At 38.9% G+C, this 24693-nt stretch overlaps 2 protein-coding genes and 1 long non-coding RNA gene across 12 annotated transcripts; 2 read left to right on the forward strand and 1 right to left on the reverse strand.

Annotated features, from left to right (window-relative positions):
* The first annotated feature begins 166 nt into the window (after positions 1-166).
* zgc:193726 (uncharacterized protein LOC561161 homolog) lies at positions 167-4643 on the forward strand. 10 transcript variants are annotated; one of them, XM_051392108.1, is made up of 9 exons: positions 168-409; positions 519-580; positions 1144-1198; positions 1900-1938; positions 2018-2041; positions 2138-2152; positions 3762-3815; positions 3894-3929; positions 4155-4643. In XM_051392108.1, the coding sequence occupies exons 1-9, from the start codon at positions 312-314 to the stop codon at positions 4288-4290; spliced, it is 519 nt and encodes a 172-aa protein (XP_051248068.1). In that variant the 5' UTR covers positions 168-311; the 3' UTR covers positions 4291-4643. The 10 variants fall into 10 exon arrangements, with proteins under 10 accessions (XP_051248074.1, XP_051248070.1, XP_051248075.1 ...); XM_051392109.1 differs by having other exon boundaries at positions 173-409; positions 519-581; positions 1151-1198; XM_051392114.1 differs by lacking the exon at positions 1144-1198 and having other exon boundaries at positions 167-409; positions 519-581.
* Positions 2481-2645, reverse strand: LOC127358774 (uncharacterized). Its single transcript, XR_007882537.1, has 2 exons — positions 2567-2645; positions 2481-2524 (listed from the first exon to the last, which is right to left on the reverse strand). It is a non-coding gene; the product is annotated as an uncharacterized LOC127358774 (long non-coding RNA).
* A 5189-nt stretch (positions 4644-9832) lies between the features above and the next one.
* Positions 9833-24187, forward strand: drd4-rs (dopamine receptor D4 related sequence). Its single transcript, XM_051393056.1, has 6 exons — positions 9833-10138; positions 17473-17591; positions 17671-17951; positions 18197-18309; positions 20133-20818; positions 23530-24187. Exons 3-6 carry the CDS (start codon positions 17712-17714, stop codon positions 23730-23732), a joined length of 1242 nt encoding a protein of 413 aa, XP_051249016.1. The 5' UTR covers positions 9833-10138; positions 17473-17591; positions 17671-17711; the 3' UTR covers positions 23733-24187.
* Positions 24188-24693: the final 506 nt, after the last annotated feature.

A 24693-nucleotide genomic window follows, 5' to 3' on the forward strand; every position in this document is an offset into this window, starting at 1 on the left:
GTGCTCTGATGTCATCGTCAGTATTTTCTCACGCTGATCTCAGAGCTGATTAACCAGCAGAGTCAATATTGAAACGATACTGAGAGTCCTCGTTACTCATCCCGCTGACAGAGAGACCTTCAGGGGACGCTGACCTCGGATCTGACACTATATATACAGACAGAGAGACCTTCAGGGGACGCTGACCTCGGATCTGCTCAGAGTATAAATACAGAGTGAGAGGGCGAGTCCCCCCCACTCTGACTGACCAACCTGCTCTCTCTGTCTGTCTCTCTGTCTGTCTGTCTGTCTGTCTGTCTGTCGTGGATCAGATGATGAAGCCTGTCGCTCTCTTTCTGATGATGACGATGAGGATGATGATGGTTTCTGTCTCTGCTGGTCCTCTTCCTCCGTCACTCAACGACTCCAGGTGAGACTGAAACTCATCGAATGTAACGAAGCTTTATCGGTTCGTGTGAATCAATATGTGAGTCCTGATGATGATGATGATGATGATGAAGGTGACTTCCTGTTTGTAGACGTGATGATCAGATCACCGTGAGTCCTCAGCTGCTCGTCAACAAAGAGGAAAACTCCACCAGGTGAGTCTGAATATCAACCTTTAATCTTAATTAGAAGAAATAATCCTTAATAATCCTTAATAATTATATATATATGGAATCAATAATTAATTATTGATTATATATATATATAATTATAGGTTCAGGTTGTGATTTATTACATAACATTACAACCTCGCACAGAGACAAAGTTATGAGAAAAAACATAATAATTATTATAAAGACAATCTGTAATTATGACTTATGAATAAATAAATAAATAAATATATATATGTAATAGTGACAAAGTTATAAGAAAATAATCTCATATTTATGACATAATCATGAGAGTAAATCTGAATGTTGAGATATTAACTCATTATGTGATCAGAATATTTTTCAACTTTGAATCAATTTTAATTAAATGTTTTAATTACAACATAAAGGAAAGAAGTTTTATGTAACAAAGATATAATAATTCCTGTTGTGTACAGATTTAATATGAAAGATGAGGTAAGTTTTGGACATTTTAATTCTGAGATTATGATAATTAAAAAATATATATTTTGTAATTACGGTGAAATAATTTTGTTTTTTTGTTTCGGGTTCAGATTCGAGTCTCGTCAAAGTGTCAACAACTCACTGGAAGATTTCTCACGGTCAGTTCACACACTGACTATATTACTATTATTATTATATTATTATTATATTATATTACTATTATATTATTATATTATTATTATATTATATTACTATTATTATTATATTATTATTATATTATATTACTATTATATTACTATTATATTATTATATTATTATTATATTATATTACTATTATATTATTATATTATTATATTATTATTATATTATTATTATATTATATTACTATTATATTATTATATTATTATTATATTATTATATTATCATTATATTATTATATTATCATTATATTATTATATTATTATTATATTATATTACAACATTATTACACGACAATTTAAAAATAATACTATATTATAATAGTACAATGTTACTGTATTACTGTATTATATCATTATTATATTATTATTATAGAAATATTATAGTGTTATATTGCTATATAATTAAATTATTAAATTACTTACAATATTCAAATATTATGTCATATTGTCATATAATAACATAAATATTATAATATGACACATTACACCTGAAATATATAAATATATATATATTTAGTTAAAGTTATATCTGTATTTTACTTTGTGGTATTTTGTTAGTTTCTGTACAGAAATCAACGATTTTACCAAACAGAATTCTTTTAACTGCAACAATAAAACATTTCGTCACATTTAAAAATAATACTTTATTTTATTTTCAGAGATTCGAACCGGACGACGAACGAGACGAGTCCTTTCATGTACGTACATTAATCCTGACTTTTAAAATCAGCTCCAGCTTTAAAATCGAGTTCAATCTGGTTTCTGTTTGTTTTCTAGATTCATTCTTCCGCTGGAGAAACTGTAAGATCACTTTACAGTCACAGATATTCACCTGTACAGGTGTGACGTACCTGTGCAGGTTCACATCCTCTCTCTCTCTCTCTCTGTGTGTTTCAGGGAAACCTCTGAAGAGTAAATAAGGATTTTATACTCTGACCTCTGACCTGTGTGAAATAATCTGATTGGCTGAGGGAAACAGCAGTGGGCGGAGCCAAAGAACTTCCTGTGTCAGATGGCGAGCGCAGTCGCAGACGCAGTCGCAGTCGCAGACGCAGACGCAGACGCAGACGCTCTCTTTAATCTTCAGATTAAAGTTTTTATTAGAAAGTGAAAGTCAGTGAGAACGTATCAATACGATCAATAACACTGATATCAGCTGTTTCCAGAATTGATTATTAGTTATTATGTTTTATTGATTCAACACATTATTTCACAACCTGAAGGTCAAAGCTGTCTGCACACCTGTCTCACCCTCAGTGTCTCACCTGTGGTGTCTGTCTTTACCTGTCTCACCCTCAGTGTCTCACCTGTGGTCTCTATCTTTACCTGTCTCACCCTCAGTGTCTCACCTGTGGTCTCTGTCTTTACCTGTCTCACCCTCAGTGTCTCACCTAATGTGCGCTGCTTCCTCCCTACCTGTGGGACAGCGAGCCTCGCCTCCTCCCTCCAGAAGGGGGATGAGAAAGCGGGCGGGGCGACCACCGACCCGTTCGGCATCGGGAAGAAATGACAGGAAACAGCTGTTCGATCTATGACGTCATCGTCATCGTCACGCCTGCAGAAGACTACGACTCCCAGGATGCACCTTGGCCAGAAACCTCCAATCACAGAGCTCCACGTTCACTTTCTGAAGCTAAAGATCAGACTGAGAATTCACTTTTAAAAATCAGTCACTTTTGGATGAATTCAGTAACCATGGCGATGCGTTTGGTTCTCCACCACTCTGCCCTCTGGCTGAGGCTCATGGGTATTGTAGTATTTAGAGTGCAATTACAACTGTTCAGAGAACAAATGTTGGTTAAACGAAACATTTGAGACGTGAACACAGAATAATTTGATGCTTCTGGTGTTTGGATCCGGGTAGACCTGAACCGGGCCGGGTCAGGACCCAGTTTAACCTCTGTTTCACATTCTGTCCGTGGATGGCCCAAAATACTACAATACCCATGAGCCTCAGCGAAAGAGATGAGAGCTGGAGAAGATAAAACACTTATTATTTTCCGTTGGTTTGGACCTTCAGAACGTTTGGATTCAGCCAATCAGAATGGAGCTCTGTGATTGGATGTTTGATGGTGAAATGCACCCTGGGAGTCGTAGTTTTCCTTCCTTTTCTTTGTTGTTCAGGTTGAGACAACAGCCTGTTTCTATAAATCTGTCAATAAACAGCTTTTATCAATCAGACTCTTGTCGTCAATCTGTTCAATATAAAATCAATAACGATTTTATCGAGAGCGAAACCGAGCTCGTTCATTACCACGGTGATGATGCTACGAAACAAACAAACAAACAAACAAACAAACAAACAAACAAACAAACAAAGAACACAATGAATCAAAATATGAATTAAAACTGATCACGTGATCGCAGAGATCTTTTCTGTGGAACATTAATCGGGTCGGAGGTCAGACAAAGGTCGGAGGTCAGACAAAGGTCGGAGGTCAGATGTCAGAGAGGTCAGAGGTCATCTAGAGGTCTGACGGCGTGCAGCAGTAAAATAATAAAATGTTGAATGTGTCGGCAGGTCGGAGGAGAACCTGCAGCAGCTCAACGCGACTGACAGCGACGCCACACAGAGGTCAGTGTGTCGTCAATACATCGATCAATAATCAATAATAAGATCTGATCGTATTCAGACACTGATGTTCTGCTGCAGGATCGATGATCTCTTTCCACTGGTTGGATCTGCAGGGTGAGTAAAGGCTTTTATTGATCCAAGATTCAACTGATCAATAGTCGTATTGATTACTCCTGATCACACTGATTCTATATTGATATGTTGATACACATTCAGGCTTAAAACTTTATTATTGATATATATTGATGTATTGATCAGTAGGATAGCACTTGCTGCTCCTCCTACCTGTCAGCTCAGTATTGATGGATGTATTGATTGATATATTGATGTATTGATCAGGAGGTTAGGACTTGCTGCTCCTCCTGCCTGTCAGCTCAGTATATGCGCTCTGATGAATTTGGGTCACGAACTTCAGTCGGGAGGAGACGAACGAGCCGGACGATCGTCTTCGGATCCGTTCGGACACGGGAAGTGATGTCAGAGGACACGCCCACATCTGACCGACCAATCGGAGGCAGACGATCAGTCACCGTCCAATCAAAGAGGAAGAAAAAACTCCAGTTTTCCATAAATGTTTAAAACTTTTCTTCTTTTTAATTTCATGTTTTTTTCTGAAGATTTCTGAATGAAATTCTTTCTTTAAAAAAAGTGTCGGAATCACTTTATATGATCTGTAGTTTATGTGATTTATGAAGGTTTGATTTTCAGACTCTACCGTTTCTATAGCAACAGTTTCTGTCACATGTTAATTGTTAACAGATGGTTTTTATTTTCTTTAATCTTCCTGTTTGTTCAGCTGGCGTTAATCAATAAAGTTGATTCTGATGATTGGCTGTAATTTTTCTTTCATTTATTTACAGTATGTGTGTGTGTGTGTGTGTGTGTGTGTGTGTGTGTGTTTTATTTTAATTCTAATTGCATTTATTTATGATCTTATTTTGTACATTTTAATTTTCAGGCATTTTTTTTATTATTTCTTTTTATAACCTTTTATTTTGGAGTTTTTATTAATACAGATCAATCAGTTGCAGTGTTTGTCCTGTAGGTGGCGCCAGAGGAACAGACAACGGTTAAACACAATCACTGATTCAGCAGTTCATCAATAAAACCTCTGATCCAAACAAACATCCGGCTGTTTAATTAACCGTGTTAATTAATACAAATAATAAATGTGTTGTTATTTTAACAGGTTCATATAAACTAAAATGATTCCAGTGAAACCAGTTTAACGTCCCAGTAACACATCAAGCAGCTAAACCCCCAGAATTATATGATAGAATATTGTTATCAATATTTTTTGTCTTTATTGATTGAAATAATTAATAATTAATAAGTAATATTTGCTGTATTATAGCTGTCTCTGTAACCACTGGTTGGACCAATCAGAATCTCTCTTCTGACGGTATCTGGGCGAATCAGTCGTCTCAGCCAATCAGAGGCTGTTGAGTTGTGGGCTTGGATCAAAACTGTCACTGTGAATCAGGTTCCTCTGGTTCCTTTAATGCTCCTGACGGTATCTGCAAGAACCCACCGGCCCGAGTGCGACTTTCCAACTTTCTGGGCTCTGATTGGTTGTTTTCGTTTGTTTTCGTCAGTGTTAGGAGACGAACAAGCCAATGAAAGAAATACAGTCAAATTCCAGATAAAAACAATAAAATGTTATTACAACTTGTTGATCGCAGCTGGAACTATTTTTTTACTCCGCTTTATTCTACATCCTGTCACTGTAGTCCTCCGCCCAGGTCAACAGCGGCGGGAGAATGTACTGACCTCTGCTGCTTTTGATTGGTTCGTATCATGCGTGTGATAACGTTAGCTGTTAGCAGTCTAACTGATTCGTTGAAACACAAGTTTGTGTGCTTTACTTTAGTTTTTGCAGCTACAGTATTTTGTAAATCCACAGATATTTTCAGAGATAACTCTTCATGTTTTTGTATAACGGAGGAAGAAGCTGACGTCGTCATTTAAACTGCTGAACAGGGACGCTCACTGATCCGCCTACTGGACCGTTTAACAATCTGATCCGAGAGAGTTCCCGTTTCCAAACCGCGACACCAAAGAAAAAGATCCGACTGATCCGTCAGCTGACTGTGTTTAAAGCAGCCGGTTATTGTGGATCTCTGCGGGGCGTCTGGTTGAGGATGTTTCTGAGAATAACTTCATGTGTTTGATTGAGGCGCCGCGAGGAAGCAGCCTGTCTGCTGCCTGCACAGTGAATGTCACATTGACTCATCCCTATAATAAAGTTTGGTTCTGTCGGTTCTTTGTTCTCCGGATGGCAGCAGTTCAATCATGTCCTCACACCTCCCACAAACACACAAATAAATAAATAAATAAAAAACGCCCTCACAAACAACTTTTTATGCGCTGGATCATTTCTCAGTGATTCTGTTCATACAGGAGTCGCTCATATGCTACTGAGTAGCTCTGACCTTTGACCCTCACGAAGATTCAACCCTTTGAACTCTAACAGAAATGCTCCTCTGGCGTCACCAGTGTAATGTAGTGTGACATAACTTAACACAACCATGGATGTAAAAAGAGAACTGGATACAGCGCTGGAGTTCGGTTTATCTCACGTTAACTTAAATGGGGATAAATAATTTAATCTTGAGACGCAGGTCAAAGGTCAATACGGCAGAAAGTCTGTCTGTCTGTTGGAAAATACAATAAATACAATGACTGTAATTCTACATTTGTCTTCCAGTTTTTTCCCAGAAGGACAAAAATACTTGAGATTCTCTGGTAGTTTATTATTTATATGTATTTTATAGGCTTATTTTATTTAGATATTACATTAAACGAATGTTAAGAACTGTATCAGAACGTCTCAGACGGGAGGGATGAACACTGCAAGTGAATATAATACGAAATAACCATAAAATACTCAGTCAAGAGCTCCCTGAAGGAAGAGGTTGCCGTAGGTCACAGTGTGATTCGTACTGTACGAGTTCACTGATGAACAGTGAGTGTAATAGTGACGTATTTAATCAGTCTGATATATATTGATCACAGTAGGACACGTACTGTACGGTTTATAGTGACGACTGTGATGTATTTAATATGTTTAATGCAGATGAGCTGATTCAGTCCATTAGAAAACAAATGAAATGTGTGACTGTGTGTGTGTGTGTAATTATAGATTCTATTATTGAAATGAGCCGTCAGTTTGTTTCTAGTTGTAAAACAGGATTGTAATAAAACAGTTTTATATTTCTTCAGACAGTTTTAATGCGGTTTAAATTGTCCATATGCAGATCCGTGATGAATAATGTATGAAACATACGTCCATCATGAATGAGGATAAAAGAAGGTTTTCTGCTGCGTCCTCTCACAAATGCTAATGACGAACAGCTCATTAACATGTGGAGTGTTCATTATGAAGCTGAGTGAAGGTCTCGACCACCAACAACAGCGAGTTAGATAACTAATAATCAACTATACAGTCGGTACGGAGCATCGGGTCTTCTTTATGTCGACAGTTATAATATATTGATTACTGAGTGTGTGTGTTTAATACACTCATTAAACATAAAGGAGAACACACACTGTAAAACCTGACAACACGTCTTAATAAAGGAAGTAAATGAACATAAATTATTGAGTCACTCAATCCTGTTAATTAAACCCAACTTAAAAATGAATTGTTTGACTGACTCAGTTGTTTCATTAAACTTAAACGTGTGCAGTATTTTAAGTATCTGTGATATAATTCCAGTTGGTTCCATTGACTCATTTTCTTTAAGTTAACTTTATATTATTACAAATATAAACCTTAATTACTGCTTATTTGAGGACAATTTCCCCTTTTTCACATAAAAAGATTAAAATACATTTTGCAAATATTTACTGTTTATTTAATAGATTAAACTGTTAAATTCAAGTTTAATTCTGTTAATACATTTTTACACAATAAAATTATTCAAAATTGGTGACAATTAACTGTAGAAAAAGTATTTGTTGTTTTACGTATTTTGTATAATTCTGAAAGTTTTCACAATAAAAATGTTGAATAAATGTTGTTTATCAGTGTATAAACTGGTAAACTGTCAGAATACAGTTTTTATCAGTGAAAACAGCATAATTACTGTAATTTCAAAGATAATGACATTTATTACAGTTCTATAACTTTTCGCTTGTATTTATAGGTAATTTCATTGTTTTTACATGTGTAAATATCTTTAATGAAACATCAAAATTTAACAATTAACATCAGTATATAAAACTAAAGCTAAAAACTGTATTTTATTTTTTATTTTACTGTATTCTACAATTTTCTTCTTTACAATGCAGCTGATTATACACTAATTACCCATTAATACCTATTAATATTATATTACAGTAATGTTACACACTGGAGTTTTAAAGACGGAAACAGTTGCCATACAATCTGTTATTACTGAAACTGCAGCTGCTCTGCCTTATTGATCGTGTTATTGATCATGTTATTGACTGTAAAAGACGTGTGGACACAGAGAGAAGTGAGTCATGTGTTAGTGAGAGTTAAATGTGATGAATCACCGTGGAAACAGTTTGAGAGGAAGATAAAGAGGAGACAGAAGAAGGTGGAGGAGTGTGAGGGAGAGATAAAGCTCCTCCTCTTCCTCCTCATTCTCCTCTTCCTCCTCTTTCTCCTCTTCCTCCTCTTCCTCCTCATTCTCCTCTTCCTCCTCTTCCTCCTCCACAACCCAACAGGTTCCTGGAAGGAAAGCAGATTTAGAAACAGCTCCAGCAGTTTGAGTTCAATAGTTGTCAGTACCTGAAGCGACCACATCGTCTCCCACCAGACACACAGATCCACGTTTTTGTCTGTTGGAGGATTAAAAGAAAGAAACCTTGACTTCTTGTCTGTGAACACTTCCTGTAGACCGCCAACAGAGAGCAGGAAGAAGAAGAAGAAGAGTGATTCAGCAGCTGCTGAGTCACTCTGAGTGAACAGTGGTCACGCCAGTTGAACCAGCGTCCACAGATAAACAGCAGTGTGACAGCAGGTCACCTCCAGGTGTCACAGGTGACATTTCACCGGCAGATAAAGCTGTGTTTGTTCCCTCAGTAACGTCTGACGGGCTCCGCTTGATCCTTTTTAAGGTGGAATTAGCCTGATGTGACGCTGCTCATCCATCAGGCAGCAGGAAAAGGTCAGACTGGTTTTAATGGATGTGTTGGGCTCTCAGGAAGACGCTGTTGTCTGAATCTTCACCGTCAACAGCTTTATATTAAAACTAACAGCAACACAAATTTATATGTTCCCTTTTATTCAGATTCATAAAACTACGCACACGCATGATTCTGTGGTGCATTTTTTAAGCTTCTGATCTCGGCCTCTTTCCAGCTCCTCCAGGAGGACCCGAGATGTGCCCAGGCCAGATGAGATGATCTCTCCAGAGGTTTCTGGGTCTACCTCAGAGTCTCCTCCCAGTTATACAGAAAACCTCCTAAAGAAGGTTCATTAGTTTATATTTCATGAATTCATCAGCCTCAACAGATTAAGCAGCCACCTCCACCAGTGTCTGGACTATGTGGGAGGATTAATCCTCACATATATTTCATTCACTAGTTCCAGATTGAAATCGTAGTGGTAAAGTGATCAACTGGCAACATGTCTGTGTTTGATCTCCGTCTGCAGCTCTGAGCTGATCACTAATGATCTCAATGAGTCTAATGAGCTACAGCCAGCTGCTACAGCTGTGCATCAGGTGACACATCACATGATCAACTCTCACCGCCACAAAATCTGACTTTTATCTTCACATTCAATCAATACAAACCTGCATCAATATGGTTCTGTATTGATATGGATATGTGTCAATACGGAGGAATGTGGAGGAGTTAACTGTAACAGGGAGACATCGGCAAACACCACAGAAAAAGAGCAGAACAAAGAGAGGAGAAGAAAAACAACCTGCTGAGAGAGAGAGAGAGAAAGAGGGAGGGAAAGAGGGAGAGAGAGAGGGAAAGAGGGGTGAGTGCTTCGACATCACTGCTGACCATCAGCCAATCACAGAGCTAGAATATCAAGAGAGAGAGAGGAGAGAGAGGAGAGAGAGGAGGTGGTAACGGTGTTTGGATGTTGAATCTTTTTATAGACAAGAAGAAAAAAGTTTGTCAGTTCAGAGGAGACAAGGAGGAAACAGGAGGAGAAACATAGATACAGGAGGAGCAGAACTACAGGAGGAGGAGATTAACTGATAAAAAAAGGAGAAGAATCAGGAGGCGCTGTAAAGATGGAGGATGTACAGATTGTAAACCAGAGATTTTGGATGGAGTGAAGAAGGAGAAAGTGAAGGAGAAGAGGAGAGGACTTTAATTCTGAAGGAGAATCTGTGAGTGTAAATCACTTTTTGTTGACTTACGTACGTGTCATTGTTTATTGTGCTTTATAGAAATATATACAGATATATATAATGTATCATGTGCAGATTTATGAGTGTTTGTTTTAAAGTTTAGATGTGTTTTTTACCTCAAACCCTGAGAATTAGTTTGGACCTCAGACAGTCTCTTCCAGTTCCGAACTCTGTGGATGCTCCTCTCTTCATAAACCACTGAGAGTTTCATGAGATTTAAGAAATCTGTCTTTGGAGGGTTAGTCTGAGCTCATCAACCATTCTGTTGTATTTTATATTAAAAGACTGTTCACACTGCTGAGTTCACGTCACTCAGCTGTTATTTTACCTTCAGTCTTTTGAAAACCTGATAACATAACCTACCTGAAATCTCTGATCTCTCTCTGATTATTATATTTAATAAATCAGCTGACAGGAGACAGATGATGTAAACACACTGACTGTCTCCTTTAGAGTCCAATAATGATCATTTTATAGGCAATGTGATTGTTTTTTCTGATTATTAATCAATATAGAGCTCTTAAGTGGACCATCTGTAATGCTCTACAGACCATTAAAGGTCCATGAACCCCTATTTGAGGAATGGAGTCCAAAATTATGACGCAACTCAGTTTTATAATAAAGAAATCTAATTAGATCTAAAAACAATAAATTTAAAGCCAATACTGATGAGCTTTTATTCTGAAAATACTATAGAAATGTGTGTTGACCAACAGATTATTATTAATTAATGGATTACGGTACGGGCATCCTCCCTCCACACCTGACATCATAACCTGATGACCTCATGTTAATCCTTCCAGCTGTTGAACATCTGCAGCACTGACTCTCTGAGGCCCCGCCCACCAGCTGATGTCTACCAATCACAAACAAGCAGCAGAGTAGAAATGCTGCACATCACTTCCTGTTTCTTCATGATGAATATCAGCAATGATATCTGCGTCATTATTTTAACTCCTAATGTGACCTTCAGTTCACACTAGTACAAAACGTTTACACTAATATGAAATATTAATTCTATTTTAAGAATTCAAGAACTTTTCACAATTTCTGTTGGATACATTTTTCAAACTAGTCGATGCTCGGTCAGATGATCGTCTAATCTGACGCAGTGACCATCTCAGAAGACCTCCACTGCCTTTAAATGCTGTTCTGTGAAAGCTGTCGATTAAACTGGACCCAGACCACCTGAAATAGGGGTCTCAGTCTGGTTCCAAGTGAATTCTGGCGGTTTGAAATCAAAGCAGAATGTAATCTGAATTCAAACTATAAATTGGTGTTAAATACATTTTCTGTCTGTATATGTGATAACTACGGCAACATGTATGTAACATGTTACATGTATCAGACAGTTAAAATGGTGATGATGATGATGATGATGATGTTGATGCTCCACCTCCTGAAGCTCCGCCCCCACAAGGACTAATGACTAACCTGCAGGTAAACACTTCAGGTCTGTTACCATAGTTTCTGAACACACTGAGATTTAACATCCTCCTCAGAACGCAGTCCACAGTCTGGACCTGATTCATGACAGTTCAGTCCTGTCCAGTCCACTTCAGTTTGAGTCCACCTCCATAAACAGTCGTGACCTTTACTAGAAGGATCACACTCATCAATCTGAGACTCGTTTTTTATTCTCTCCATCACAACAAACACCTGCTGTTTAATCAGCATATGATCTTACACCTGTCACACAGGTGGGTTGCCATGGCATCCGGTCACGTGTGTGTGTGTTTTGTATAAAATCTGAAAGAGTGAACGTCAGGAACTCACAGACCTGTTCACAATGGGCTGGTTGTTTCGGACGAAGGAAGATATTTAATGGAGAGGTCAGAGGTCAAACAGCGTAAAATCACTTGTCATGTGACCACAGCTGTCCTATCAGAGCTTGTGTCATTAAACTGTGATTGACAGACAACGAGGCGGACGAAGCTGATACCTGCTGGGAAATAGTCAGTGTATCTGTGTAAACCATCACATTATGCATCTTCGTCATCTTCTTCATCACTGCAGTCAGCAGCTGGAGGCTGATGTCAGACCAACACTTCTTCAAGGACAAACAACTGAAAGCTAAAACGAAACAAACACTCGACGTTAACTTAAGACGTTTAAAAAGTTCTTGAATTTAATTTTTTACTGGTCAGAATCAATTAAATCTGAGAGTCAGTTATTTAAAAGACAAACATCTGGAATTAATATCTGATGATAAACATTTTTGGGGAAAAACCTAAAATGCAATGAACACCTGAAATCTGACAAATGTTGACAAATAATCAAATATAAAGAAAAATAAAAGGTGAACTTTACAAGACCCTGAAAACATAAGACATGATGCAAAGTACTTGTATTTGTATTTGGTCTGAAAACGGTCTAATAAAAGTCTATTAACAGTCTATTAACAGTGTAATAACAGTATAATAACAGTATAATAACAGTCTAATAACAGTCTAGTAACAGTCTTATAACAGTCTATTAACAGTCTTATAAAAGTCTAATAACAGTATAATAACAGTCTAATAAGAGTATAATAACAGTCTAATAACAGTATAATAACAGTCTTATAACAGTCTAATAACAGTCTAATAACAGTCTGGTAACAGTATAATAACAGTCTAATGACAGTCTAGTTACAGTGTAATAACAGTATAATAACAGTCTAATAATGTCTAATAACGGTCTATTAACAGTCTAATAACAGTATAATAACAGTCTAATAACAGTCTAATAACAGTATAATAACAGTCTTATAACAGTTTAATAACAGTATAATAACAGTCTAATAACAGTATAATAACAGTCTTATAACAGTCTAATAACAGTCTAATAACAGTCTGGTAACAGTATAATAACAGTCTAATGACAGTCTAGTTACAGTGTAATAACAGTCTAGTAACAGTGTAATAACAGTATAATAACAGTCTAATAATGTCTAATAACGGTCTATTAACAGTCTAATAACAGTCTAATAAGTCGATTAGTTGAGACTTGGGAAATCAGCATCACCACAACAATTAGATTAGATGATCCACAGCAAATTAATTGGCTACCATTCCACCAAACCAAGTTTTCGTACGTCAGCTGTTTTGATATTAAATGTAATAATATGCTTTAGTGGTAACATTTGCATAAAGAGGTAAGTTAATATTACTACTTCTTCTTCTTCTTCTTCTTCTTCTTATTATTATTATTATTATTATTATTATTCTGATGAGTTCTGTGAACACATTTTAAATAAGTTTGGAGAAATGCTGCATGAGTGTAACTTTATTACTGGTGTTAAGTTTAACTGAATGGAATAAGTAGAATGAAACTAATTTACTTTAAAGTGACTGTAACAGTAAGTACTTGAGTTACTCTAATCAAATATTTTTCATATTTAAATTATTTGAGTTAATAAACTTAAATACTTTAAGGCGTTCAGTTTCCCTTAAAAAGATTGAGCTGAACAAACTTATCAGGATTTCAGTGCGATTTTATTTGTCCGTGATTTGGAAATCAGACAACAACACAAAATCCTGGAGGGGCTGATTGAAGAGGTCACGACACAAGACCTTCACCTCTCCTGAACCTTGAGAGTTTGAAACAGGTGGGACTCGGGGACCTGGAACAACGCCGTCTTCACTAAAGGAAACATTTCCTTTGTAGATAATCAGAACACATAGTTTCTTTAATAAAGAATGGGCGCCACAATGACTGAATGGTATTATAACTCATGAATCTGTGACTCATCAGTGTTGAATTTGTATGAGGCTGTTTCCTTGAACCAAACTGAGGCACATTCTGTGTCATATAATACATTTATCAGCTCATTTCAATACATTTCCATAAATAAATGATAGAAGTTGATGTGTCAGCTGGCAGGAAGAGTGACAGGGTATGAGGATCCGACAGACTCTCCGAATCATCTGGATGAAAACGAATTCTCTCTGCTGCACAAGAAAAAATACCTTAATTTCTCAGGTTGTGACCTCTGCCATCTTTGTTCTGAACCCGAAACAACCTGATGATTAAAATGTGTCTTATTGTTCAACATCAGAGCACCAGTCTGTGATCTTATACAGGAACTGATGGACCCTGTCCCTGCACACTGTCATAATACAGCTGATCCCTTCCTGTTCACAGCAGCACACTGAGACCATGTCAGCAGGTATTGATCAGTATTGATTTTAGTCTCAGCAGTGTTTGTGAAGCCTTCAGTATCTGTGTTTGACAAAGCGAGCAGCAGATACCGTCCACACACACACGGTTAAGTTTGTGTGTTGGTTTTATCTCGTCTGCCTGCTGTGTCTGTTCACACAGTACTTAAACGTTGAATATGTAACTGTCATTAAACTGTAGCTAACAGCGCCACCAGTGGCCGTTCTGTTGCATCATCCTGGGCGTCTGCCAACAGTGACAAACACTGAATGCTGTAAAATAAGACCCACACGGCGCACAGTCAGCCGGACAACCCCAGTTTTCCGCCCAACAACACCATTTATAAGCTAGTGTTAGCTAGCGTTGCACACTGTTGATACTGTAGGGAAGCGGAGAGAGACGGCACTCTGATGTTATTTAGTTTGATAACAGGTCAGATGATAAAACTACAAGTTCTTCAACAACATGGAGTCAGAATGTGGACCTGATCCTGGAGTCAGACTGTGGACCTGATCCTGGAGGCAGACTGTGGACCTGATCCTGGAGGCAGACTGTGGACCTGATCCTGGAGGCAGACTGTGGACCTGATCCTGGAGGCAGACTGTAGACCTGATCCTGGAGGCAGACTGTGGACCTGATTGTGGTCTGATTAGGAGACTGTGTTAATTATAGAGACTTCCTGCCGCGTTGGATCAGAGCCCCTCGTATCAAACAACAATCACAAACTCCTCCTTCTGTCCTCTGTGCTAAAGACATCAGTCAGTCTGACCTTCGTTGTCTTTGAGGTAAGATCCTCCCAGCGTGAAGAGAAACTAATTAAAGGAAAGTGAAACGTCGCCTCTGCTGATGACAATCTGATGAGTGGAAGCAGCAGGAGGCAACAAGCTCATCCTGTTTGTTTGTATCTGAGCTGCTCTTCATCTGGATTGACAGGAAACTAATTTCTCCATTTGGTGCCTCCTCGTCTCCACCAACTTCCTGCTTGTGACCCTGCAAATTGATCTTAGCGCAGGCATATTGAAAGATTCTTTAACTCCAAAAAATGCACCTGGAAGAGAGAGATAGGAGGAGCTATCGCTGAGGACATAAAGGTGTCTCCTTTGTATGAAAGACGTGGTACAAACAGCTGGAAGACGCGAGGCGAAGAAAGGAACAAACTATCAACATATATAAAGATTATCGACTTGACAGCTCTCCAAAAGCCAAACTCTCTCTATCTCCCCCTGGTGGCTGACTGCAGAATAGCTCATAAAGCCTCCATGTTAACAGATGGAACAAACTAAAAAAAATCAAAATCAAATAAATATTTCCCAAAGATGGTTTCTGTGATTTTAAGCCGTTCTTATCACTCTGATATTTGTTCAAGTCTACATGTTTGTTGTTTATATTTGTTGTGTAGATTTGTTATGTGTGTCTGTTGTGGTGAGTGTGTGTGTGTGTTTGTTGTGTTTATTATCTGCTCGTCGTCCTCTCTGGGCGCCATGGTAACGGCGAGGATGAGAGCAGCTCTGTGATCTGATTCAGTCTGAGAGGAGACACTTCACCAAACAATACCGCTGACATTTAACACAACCGGCTCCACTTCCTTATATGACCGCCAAAATAAGAGAGCATCAGTCTGCTCAGCGTGCGAAACCAGACATCAGTGTGTGTGTGTGTGTGTGTGTGTGTGTGTGTGTGTGTGTTGTTAACATCCACAATATTTAAATCACAATGTCTGAAACTGGAGTTTATGTGAGCTGAAGGTTGTCTAAAGTAATTTATCATCAGAAACAATATGGCGGCTGTGATAGATCATCCATCATCCCTCCACAAACACTGAATGATGATAAACAACAGACTGTAACTCAATTTACAGAAAATCTGCAAAATAAATAACAAATTAAGGTGTTGGTCGAGAGCTGGTGGAGCAAATTCTGCAGTCTGTGCCAGTGAACCATTGCAGAAGACGAGGACACGACAATGTCGTTAAAACAGCTCGAGACAAAGGTCAAAGGTCATAGGATGGAAATTGGACATTTCTGATGTAAGGGAGGCTACAGTCTCCTCATCGCTGCATACAGATCTGATGTTTTCAGGGACGTTTAACAGGTTAATTAAGATTGATTGATCGCAGAGGGTTGTGTGAGGTATTCATCCACAGTCAGTGTGTTACAGCAGACACCACAGGTACTCCAGACAGGAAGTACCAGCAAGGACACAGATCAATATACTGCTGAATACAGGAACTGCAGAAAAACATATTTCACACATCACCTCAAAAAGCACAATTGTTGCACGCTATATTAGGAGCATTAAGACCAGAGAACTGCCCAACTGCACTTTATTAGATCAGCTGAGCATCAAACGTGGATGGAGAAGCACCAAATCAGATCAGCACAATTAAAGCTGTTGTAATCACAACAACTTCAACCTCCGTCAGGATCCTAAAAATGTCTGCCCCTGTGGAGATTACTGCACTGAGCATCTGTTAACATTGTACACAAATCTGGATATTCACAGATCATCAAACACATCACGTTACAATCACAACAGTTTACTCTCTGATGCTGAGATCTCTGATCGTCATCGTCCATAAATATGTTTAGAAATCTCCTTAAACTTCAGATCATCAGTCAATCAGATTATTTTTCTTCTCTATACAACGTAATCCAGATGGTTGTTTCCAAGGTTACAGTGTGAACACTAGTGTTTTTACCAGCGTCCTTACTGCTGGAAAAAGACCTTGTTAGTTCCAGTTTCACCTCAGCGGTCTGTATGTGAATCTATAGGTTTTGGTGCTTAAACGATGACAGTCGACTCCATTAAAGAACTGCTTTTTTATTGCTATGGCAAACAGCAACAGTTTAAAGTTTACTTTAATATATGTTAACATTAAATCATGCTAATACTTTCTTTCAGTATTATGTCATTTTTGGTCCAATTTAATTTAACAGGATTGATAGATTGATCATTTTACAGTTGTAGAAACATTTTTGAGCTGCATTCCAACTAATTGAGAGTTTTTATCATCAGCAAAGTTATTAGAGTTCATCCTTAAACGAACCAACTTTCATCACCATCTTTACAAACACAAATATATAGTTTCATGTTTCAGCAGGAAATAGTGCTTTTATTGGGGACTATTTTTAGCAGCGGATTAATTCACATTTGGTGCTTTTTGTTATTTCCAGTCACCAGCAGACCAAATCACGATGAGTGACGAGAACAATCTGAACTCAGTCTGCTGTCAAACCACTGAGACTCAATCACACAGAGTACTGAGCCAACACCTGGGACAGGTAACAGCAAGGTGAGACCTGCACATGTAATGAATGCTCTGAATCAATGAAACACAGTAAACACCTCCACACTGAACTGTTTGTGTCCAGATGTTGAGTGCAGCCCAGCAGCTGTGTTCAGGGCCTCCATCATGGACAATGTGACACCTGGCAGCCCTCCAGGTGAGACGCACCCGAAGGACTACAACTACCTGGCCCTGGTCCTCGGCATCCCCCTAATCCTGGTCATCATCCTGGGGAACATCCTGGTCTGTCTGAGCGTGCTCACTGAACGCTCCCTGAAAACTGCCACCAACTACTTCATCATCAGCCTGGCGGTGGCCGACCTGCTGCTGGCGGTGCTGGTGCTGCCGCTCTACGTCTACTCTGAGGTCAGACCAGTATGACTTTATACCTGTATACAAGGACATGTTTTAAAGTGAGGACAGTTCTGAGGTCAGTATTTATCAGGACCTGCAGAGCGAGGACAGTTCAGAAAGTCTATATCTGCTCTGAGGTCAGTGAGGACAGGTGTTTATGAGGACTGATATGAGTTTACACCTGAATACTGAGGACACTTGACTTGTGAGGACACTGTGAGGCGTTGAGTTCACTCAGCGTGGTTGTTTGTGTTTAGTTTCTGGGAGGTATCTGGACGTTGAGCACCTACATCTGTGACGCTCTGATGACCATGGACGTGATGCTGTGTACCGCCTCCATCCTCAACCTGTGTGCCATCAGCGTGGACAGGTGAGTCTGTGCCTCCGTGTCTGTGGATCTAAATCTACAGTTTGAGTCACTGCAGATTAATTTACATTCACAAGAAGAGAAATTGTCTGTTATTGTCTCACATATCCTTGTCATACATTTAAATGAGCCTTCTTACTGCGGGAGTAACGGGTGCCACTCATTACAGTGTGATGACCTCCATCACACAGGAGATAATAGAGTTAATTGGCAACACACTGCCAGTGGAGCTAATTAAGATTTTCAAATGACGCAACCTCAGTTTGACCTGAATGAATCACAAGAATATTTCATCTGCAAAGAATAATGATTATGTGACGATCCTCTTCCTCACAGTAAAGAATATTAAAGAGAACTCAATCAATCTTAATGAACATGCTTATTTTAAATGACTTTCATTACATTTATTTTATACCTTTCAGCATTGTGTTAACTGAGGTCTGTTAGATCTCTGAAGGTCACTGTGTTATTCATGAAGCAGAGAAAACACAATTTAATCACATTTATAGAATCACAGTCACGTTAGCACCTTGTTAGTGGGAAAACAGCTGATTATATTCTTATGGATAACAGTTGCTAATGGTGCCGACTGACAGCTTTAAGAGTGTTGAGGAAATGTAATGAAACACCCGAAGATGATAAGACAACGGGCTGAATTCATTATCCTGCCTGAAACATGAAACTAAATACAAGTACAGAAAAAGACCATCACAAGTTCTGCGTTACAGTTTGCTGGACAGTCGTATCTCATCTAAAAGTCCTCTTCATTTCTGACAGACTGGTAGGTTTGTAGTCATATTGGTTGGTTGGTTTGTCATACTGAGAGAAACTTTGGTTCTAAATTTAATCAGATACTTGCTGCAGCCTGTTTTTGGTCTCAGGAGCTCTAAATTATTCATCAAATGTTTCACAGTGAGATCAGGAACACCAACTAGAGATTTCACCATGCCTCTCTTATGATTGATCGCTTTCCTTTAAGACAGACCAGAATCACACATTGCAGAGGGGATACTGATCTACGTAACGTTGTGAGATGTGATGGTGTTAAAGACAGAAGCCTTAGCTTTCCACTGGAAAAAGAATGAATGCTATTGTAGATTCATTTTAGATTGCTTTAAAAGGGATAATGCAAAAAATGGCTACTTGCAGGAGGTCTGTTTTTAAAGGGTTAACCATATGGAGACTGTGTAATTGATGTAACATATTCACTGTGAGGGTTTCTAGTGTATAATTCAGTGTGTCCAGTGAGAATTAGTCAGATGTGGATGAGACCAGCATTGAACTATGGAGAGAGCTTACATGAATACTGGACCTCTTTGATTATTATTTAACTTTAGGTGTCACAAACTGGTGTGACAGTGTGACAAGATTTACTTAAAACAAGAGTAATTTATTAAACTAAAGTTAACACAGAACCAAAAACGGGTGGATGCCAGCTGTATGAGGGAGAGACCAGCTTCTATAGCTCAAAGGCCTGAAATTAATCAGCTGACGACCCTCAGATGTCAGCCAATTGAAGTTGGCAAGGACAGGCTCAAAGACAGTGGTCTGTGTCCTCTGAATTAATCTGGCAGTAGTTACCAGTCCAGGTCCAAAACTGGGTCCAGCCTTCCAGTGTGTGGAGGGGCAGCCCACAAACCCTGCGGCCACCCCGAGAGGGGCAGCACAAATAAAAAAACACAAATAAAACCAAAAACATGATTGTTCCATTTGGTTCTAAAACTGGAAAACTCAAAACAACCATGGCTTTTTGGTTGTTTTTTTTTTATTTGGTTTAAAAAAAACTAATGATGCCCAGATTGTTTCACCTGTCTGTTGTGTTCCAGGTACATCGCGGTGGTGGTCCCTCTGAAGTACAACAGGAACCAGTTCAGTGTCCGTCAGCTGGCTCTCATCACTGCTACCTGGGTGCTTTCTCTGGGCGTGGCGAGTCCGGTCATCTTTGGTCTGAACCAGGTTCCAGGTCGTGATCCAAGCGTGTGCAAACTGGAGGATGACCGCTTTGTGGTGTACTCATCCGTCTGCTCCTTCTTCGTGCCTTGCCCCGTCATGCTCTTCTTGTATTATTGGATGTTTCGAGGCCTGCGGCGGTGGAGCGGTCGGAGTCGATCTCAGGCGGGTCGAGCTGGTCGTCGAGCGCTCTCTTTACGTCTCGGCTCGGCTTTACGCCAAGCAAAAGCCACCGGGAGTCGAGGGAAAGTTGTGTACGCCACGCCGACCAGCCTCAGCCCCACCTCTCCATCCACCGTCACCATGATGACGCCCTCTGCCACCCCAGTGACAGAAGAGCAGCAGGACGGGGCGGCAGCGGTGGCACCGGAGAGCGACCCGATGACGACACAGATGGACAGTGTGTCGGACGGCGAGCCCACAGAGCGGAGGGAGGAAGACAGCAGGAGAGAGAATGGCCTGATGAAGACGAACGCTGCAAAGAGAGGAAGAAGAAACAGTAAAAGCAGCAGAGTCAGCGGGAGGGAACGGAAGGCCATGAAGGTCCTGCCGGTCGTCGTCGGTGAGTATTCATTTAGCCTTTATAACAGGTCGGCCAATCAGAGCACTGCACTCTATCTCACACGGACACCCTGAATGAAAACAAAAAGTTCTAAATACATAAAACTGTAGTAAACTGTTCATTGAGTCACATCTGAAGCCAGAACATTAGAGGTGTAAAGATTTACCGAACACATCGGACATCGGTTTTAATGTTATAGATGCGATGCGTACCCGTGGTTGGATCTAAAAGTACAGTGCACCATCAAATCTAAAATCCAAGTCTGGAACACATTTGGATTCTATAAGAAGGAAGGAAAGTTGGACAAAAATCTGTCCATTTATAAGATCTGTCAGACAGCAGTTAAGTCCATCGGTAGCTCGACAGATCTTACCACTCACCTGGTGAGATGGCACAGTGACACCTACACAGGCTACAAGGAGTCTGTGGACGCTAATACAGCTAGCCAGGCAAGAACACACAAGATATTAAACACTTTCCAGCCAAAACTAAGCTGCAACTGGGCGAGGTCGTAGGCGATCTCTGCAGAAAGTCTTTTTGCTGTGTCTGTTGGAAAAAAGAAAAAACAATGACATATAATTCTAAAATTAGACATTTGTATTCAACAAATGTTAAGAAGAAAATGTCCCTGAATCGTTATCATAGCCTATGTATCTGGATACGTATCAGATCGACTTAGAAGGGAGGGATGCACACCCCTGCAGTACATGGATCTAAACACTGCTGATTCAGGAATAGTCAATTAAACTTGTAAAATCTGACAAAAAAACTAAGATTTTATTCCATCTGGAGCAAAAACTGGAGATCACAAAGCCTTCTTCATTTTAAAAAAATTATCATTTTTAAATATACACAGAAGGCCTATATCATCTTTTACGTGAAAAATGACTGAAATGATTCAGCAATGATCCAAAACGACAAATTGATTAATCAAGTTATATTTTTAGCTCTAATTCTGTGTTTGTATGGATGCTTTTCACACCTTGAAGGTTAAAGGAATATTTTTTACTGGTCAGACTGAGTTTCTGTCCTCCGTCTTTGTCTCTGTTCAGTGTTACTTTGAAACAAATTGCAGCCGCCCGATTCGCTTTCTGTTGTTCTCTTGTGTGAAACCTCTGACATGTATAAATGATAATTTAGATGCACATGAATACAGAAACAGGGATGTGAAGTCATTACAGTGTGAGTTTCTATCAGCTGCCAGTATTTCTGAATATGATGAATGTGCCTCTGTAGGAGGCGACTCCACACTAAGAACAAACTGCTCTATTTGTTCCTGTTAAATGAGATTTTCTTCTCTCTCAGCTGGAAGTTTGTTCTGTTTCTCATGTTTTACTGTAACACGGAGAGACGCTGTGATCTACTCAGTAAAAATAGAAACTGGTTCAATCTACGCATCTCCGTGGAAACCACATTACTGTCTCAGCAGCAGCTTCACACCACAGCACATTTAAACACATCTCACACTCCAGGAAACAGTGCCTATATGATGAGTTATAATGGATTTTGTTTGAACTAATTTTCCTGTGGATGGCAGTAGACATAAAAGATATTATCTGATGTTCAACTCCAGCATATATTCCATAAAATGTTTGGTTGTCCATCCCTATTTTATAAAGTGAGTCCTAACAGTCCTAGTCCTCTGATTGGATAATCAGGCACACAGGTTCCCAACCTTTTCCTTAAGGAACCCCTTTTCCATCAGTGAGTAAACTGATTACATTTTATGGATATTTCATATTATATATATAACTGCAGGACGTTTGTGGAAAATTAGCGATCTGGTTTAAGTTTACTTCTTAAATAATAGTCCATGAAATTATAAAATGCTGAGTTATGTCTGCGATATATATTTTTTAAATGTTTCTTACACCCCTTAAAATCAAGAAGGCATTGTAGGCACCAGGAAGTTTTGGCAACCCCTATAAGGGCTCCTGACCCCCAGGTTGAGAACCACTGATCTAGCACACTGGTTCCTAAACTGGGGGTCCCCACCCAGAGTTGTTGTTAGAGTGTATTTTATTATTGAAGATTGTTTATGTCTTCAGCAATAAGAATAAGGGCACAGTCAAGAACTGAACAAAGGCTACATTCACAGAGCCTCCTCCTGCATTAGAAAAATTCAGCTACCAAAGAACTAAGAACCAAGAATAAAACACAAATTATTTGTTATGCATTTTAAGAATGCATGAGTGTTAAAAATTATACAAATTACATAATATTAAAATTACATAATTGTACAGTTTATCAGCTGTCCTCTACTGTTGTTGTTATTGTTGAATATAATATGAAATATCCATAAAATATGTCACTGAGTCAGTTTACTCAAAAGGGCTCCCTTAAGGAGAAAGGTTGGGAGCGACTGATAAACATTATGAAGATTGTTTATGAAGATTACTAAAACGCGTATAACATATATCTTTATGCAGATGATACAATCTTGCATTTCTATGATTCTTTTCCAACTTGGGCCACATCTTGATTACAGTCTGTCTTTGCAGAACCTCAAATTTTTACTGAATGATAAGAACTCATCTGAAATACCTTGGAGATAAATCTTTTGATTTGATTTATTTGGCATCTCAAATATATATATATGTATATATATGTACCTTGTCAAACATTGCAACAAATGCATACATATTCATATTCAGAATCCTCAGTAGAATGAGGATTTGTACCTTAACCGTCTGTCTCTCCTCTGTCTCCAGGTGTGTTCCTGGCCTGTTGGACACCTTTCTTTGTTGTTCACGTCACCAAGGTGTTGTGTCAGTCATGTAACATTGGCCCGACCCTCATTTCTGTGGTCACATGGCTTGGCTACGTCAACAGCGCCGTCAACCCGATCATCTACACTGCTTTCAACACCGAGTTCAGGAACGTCTTTCACAAGCTGCTCTGCTGTAGGACATGAACCTAAAACTTAAAACTCAAAAACTCAGACTTCAGACTGTTTCAGATTGTCTTCAGACTCTCTCAAACATCCTCAAACTTTCTCAGACTGTCTTGAGACTTCTTCAAACTCTAAGGCAACTTCAAACTGACTCTCAGTAAACAGGAAGAAGAAGGTTTCTGACCAAAGCCTTACTTTAGATCTCAGCTGGACTGATACAATCTCTTATTTTGATTTTTTTTTTCCATATTTCAGTCTCTTACTTTGAAGGTTTTAATTATAGGTTTAGTGCTGACGGAGCGCACCGGAATGACACTCCGCTACGTTTCTCCAAGCAAGAAAGAATATTCGCAGTTCACATAATCCAGTTGAAATGAATAACAAATTCTCAAGCACTTAAAGATCCAATCATCAGTAAAGTGAATGTAATGCGGGAGAGCTAATAAAAAGAAATGTTGTGGTCAAAGTTAAATTGACGTTCAATGTGTGTTGATTGATTAACTCATGAATTGTGTAACAATTGCAAGAAAAACCGTCCCCCTAAAAGTTCTTGTTATAGCTGCTGGTAGTCTATTTTTCCTGGATCCTCATCATACAATATTCTTGCTAATCAAGGACAGAATTGACACAGTTGATGTTTGTGATCGAGATATCAAATGCTGAATATCATTTGTGTAGATTTTGTGTTATTAACATAATTTGTGTGATATTGTGTTGTTAACGCTCTAACACCAGCACAAAGAGCGAAGGACTTCATCCAAGTTAGGAGAAAACATCTGGTCAGGCAGTATTTTGGTGTAAGGGTTGATATTTATGAATTAATGTCTCTGGGGAAGCAGTATCACTGAGCCTTTTGTTCAAAGTCTTAAGTCTTCCAGATCTTTCCCTTTTTTTTTCAGAATCAGAGTAATATTTGTCTCATTCATTGTGTGCAGAAGCTCCCCATTATCAAATGCCTGTGTAAACATTTTATAATAAGTAT

Source organism: Dicentrarchus labrax, unplaced genomic scaffold, assembly GCF_905237075.1.
Source record: "Dicentrarchus labrax unplaced genomic scaffold, dlabrax2021, whole genome shotgun sequence".
NCBI lineage: Eukaryota > Metazoa > Chordata > Actinopteri > Moronidae > Dicentrarchus > Dicentrarchus labrax.

Bases quoted from the DNA above. Each gene is read 5' to 3' on its own strand.
- drd4-rs (XM_051393056.1), top strand. From the start codon at position 17,712: ATGGACAATGTGACACCTGGCAGCCCTCCAGGTGAGACGCACCCGAAG. The intron at 17,952-18,196 runs GTCAGACCAGTA...GTTTGTGTTTAG, and splicing joins CGCTCTACGTCTACTCTGAG to TTTCTGGGAGGTATCTGGAC. The intron at 20,819-23,529 runs GTGAGTATTCAT...CTCTGTCTCCAG, and splicing joins GGTCCTGCCGGTCGTCGTCG to GTGTGTTCCTGGCCTGTTGG.
- zgc:193726 (XM_051392108.1), top strand. From the start codon at position 312: ATGATGAAGCCTGTCGCTCTCTTTCTGATGATGACGATGAGGATGATG. The intron at 1,199-1,899 runs GTCAGTTCACAC...TTTTATTTTCAG, and splicing joins TCACTGGAAGATTTCTCACG to AGATTCGAACCGGACGACGA. The intron at 1,939-2,017 runs GTACGTACATTA...TTTGTTTTCTAG, and splicing joins AACGAGACGAGTCCTTTCAT to ATTCATTCTTCCGCTGGAGA.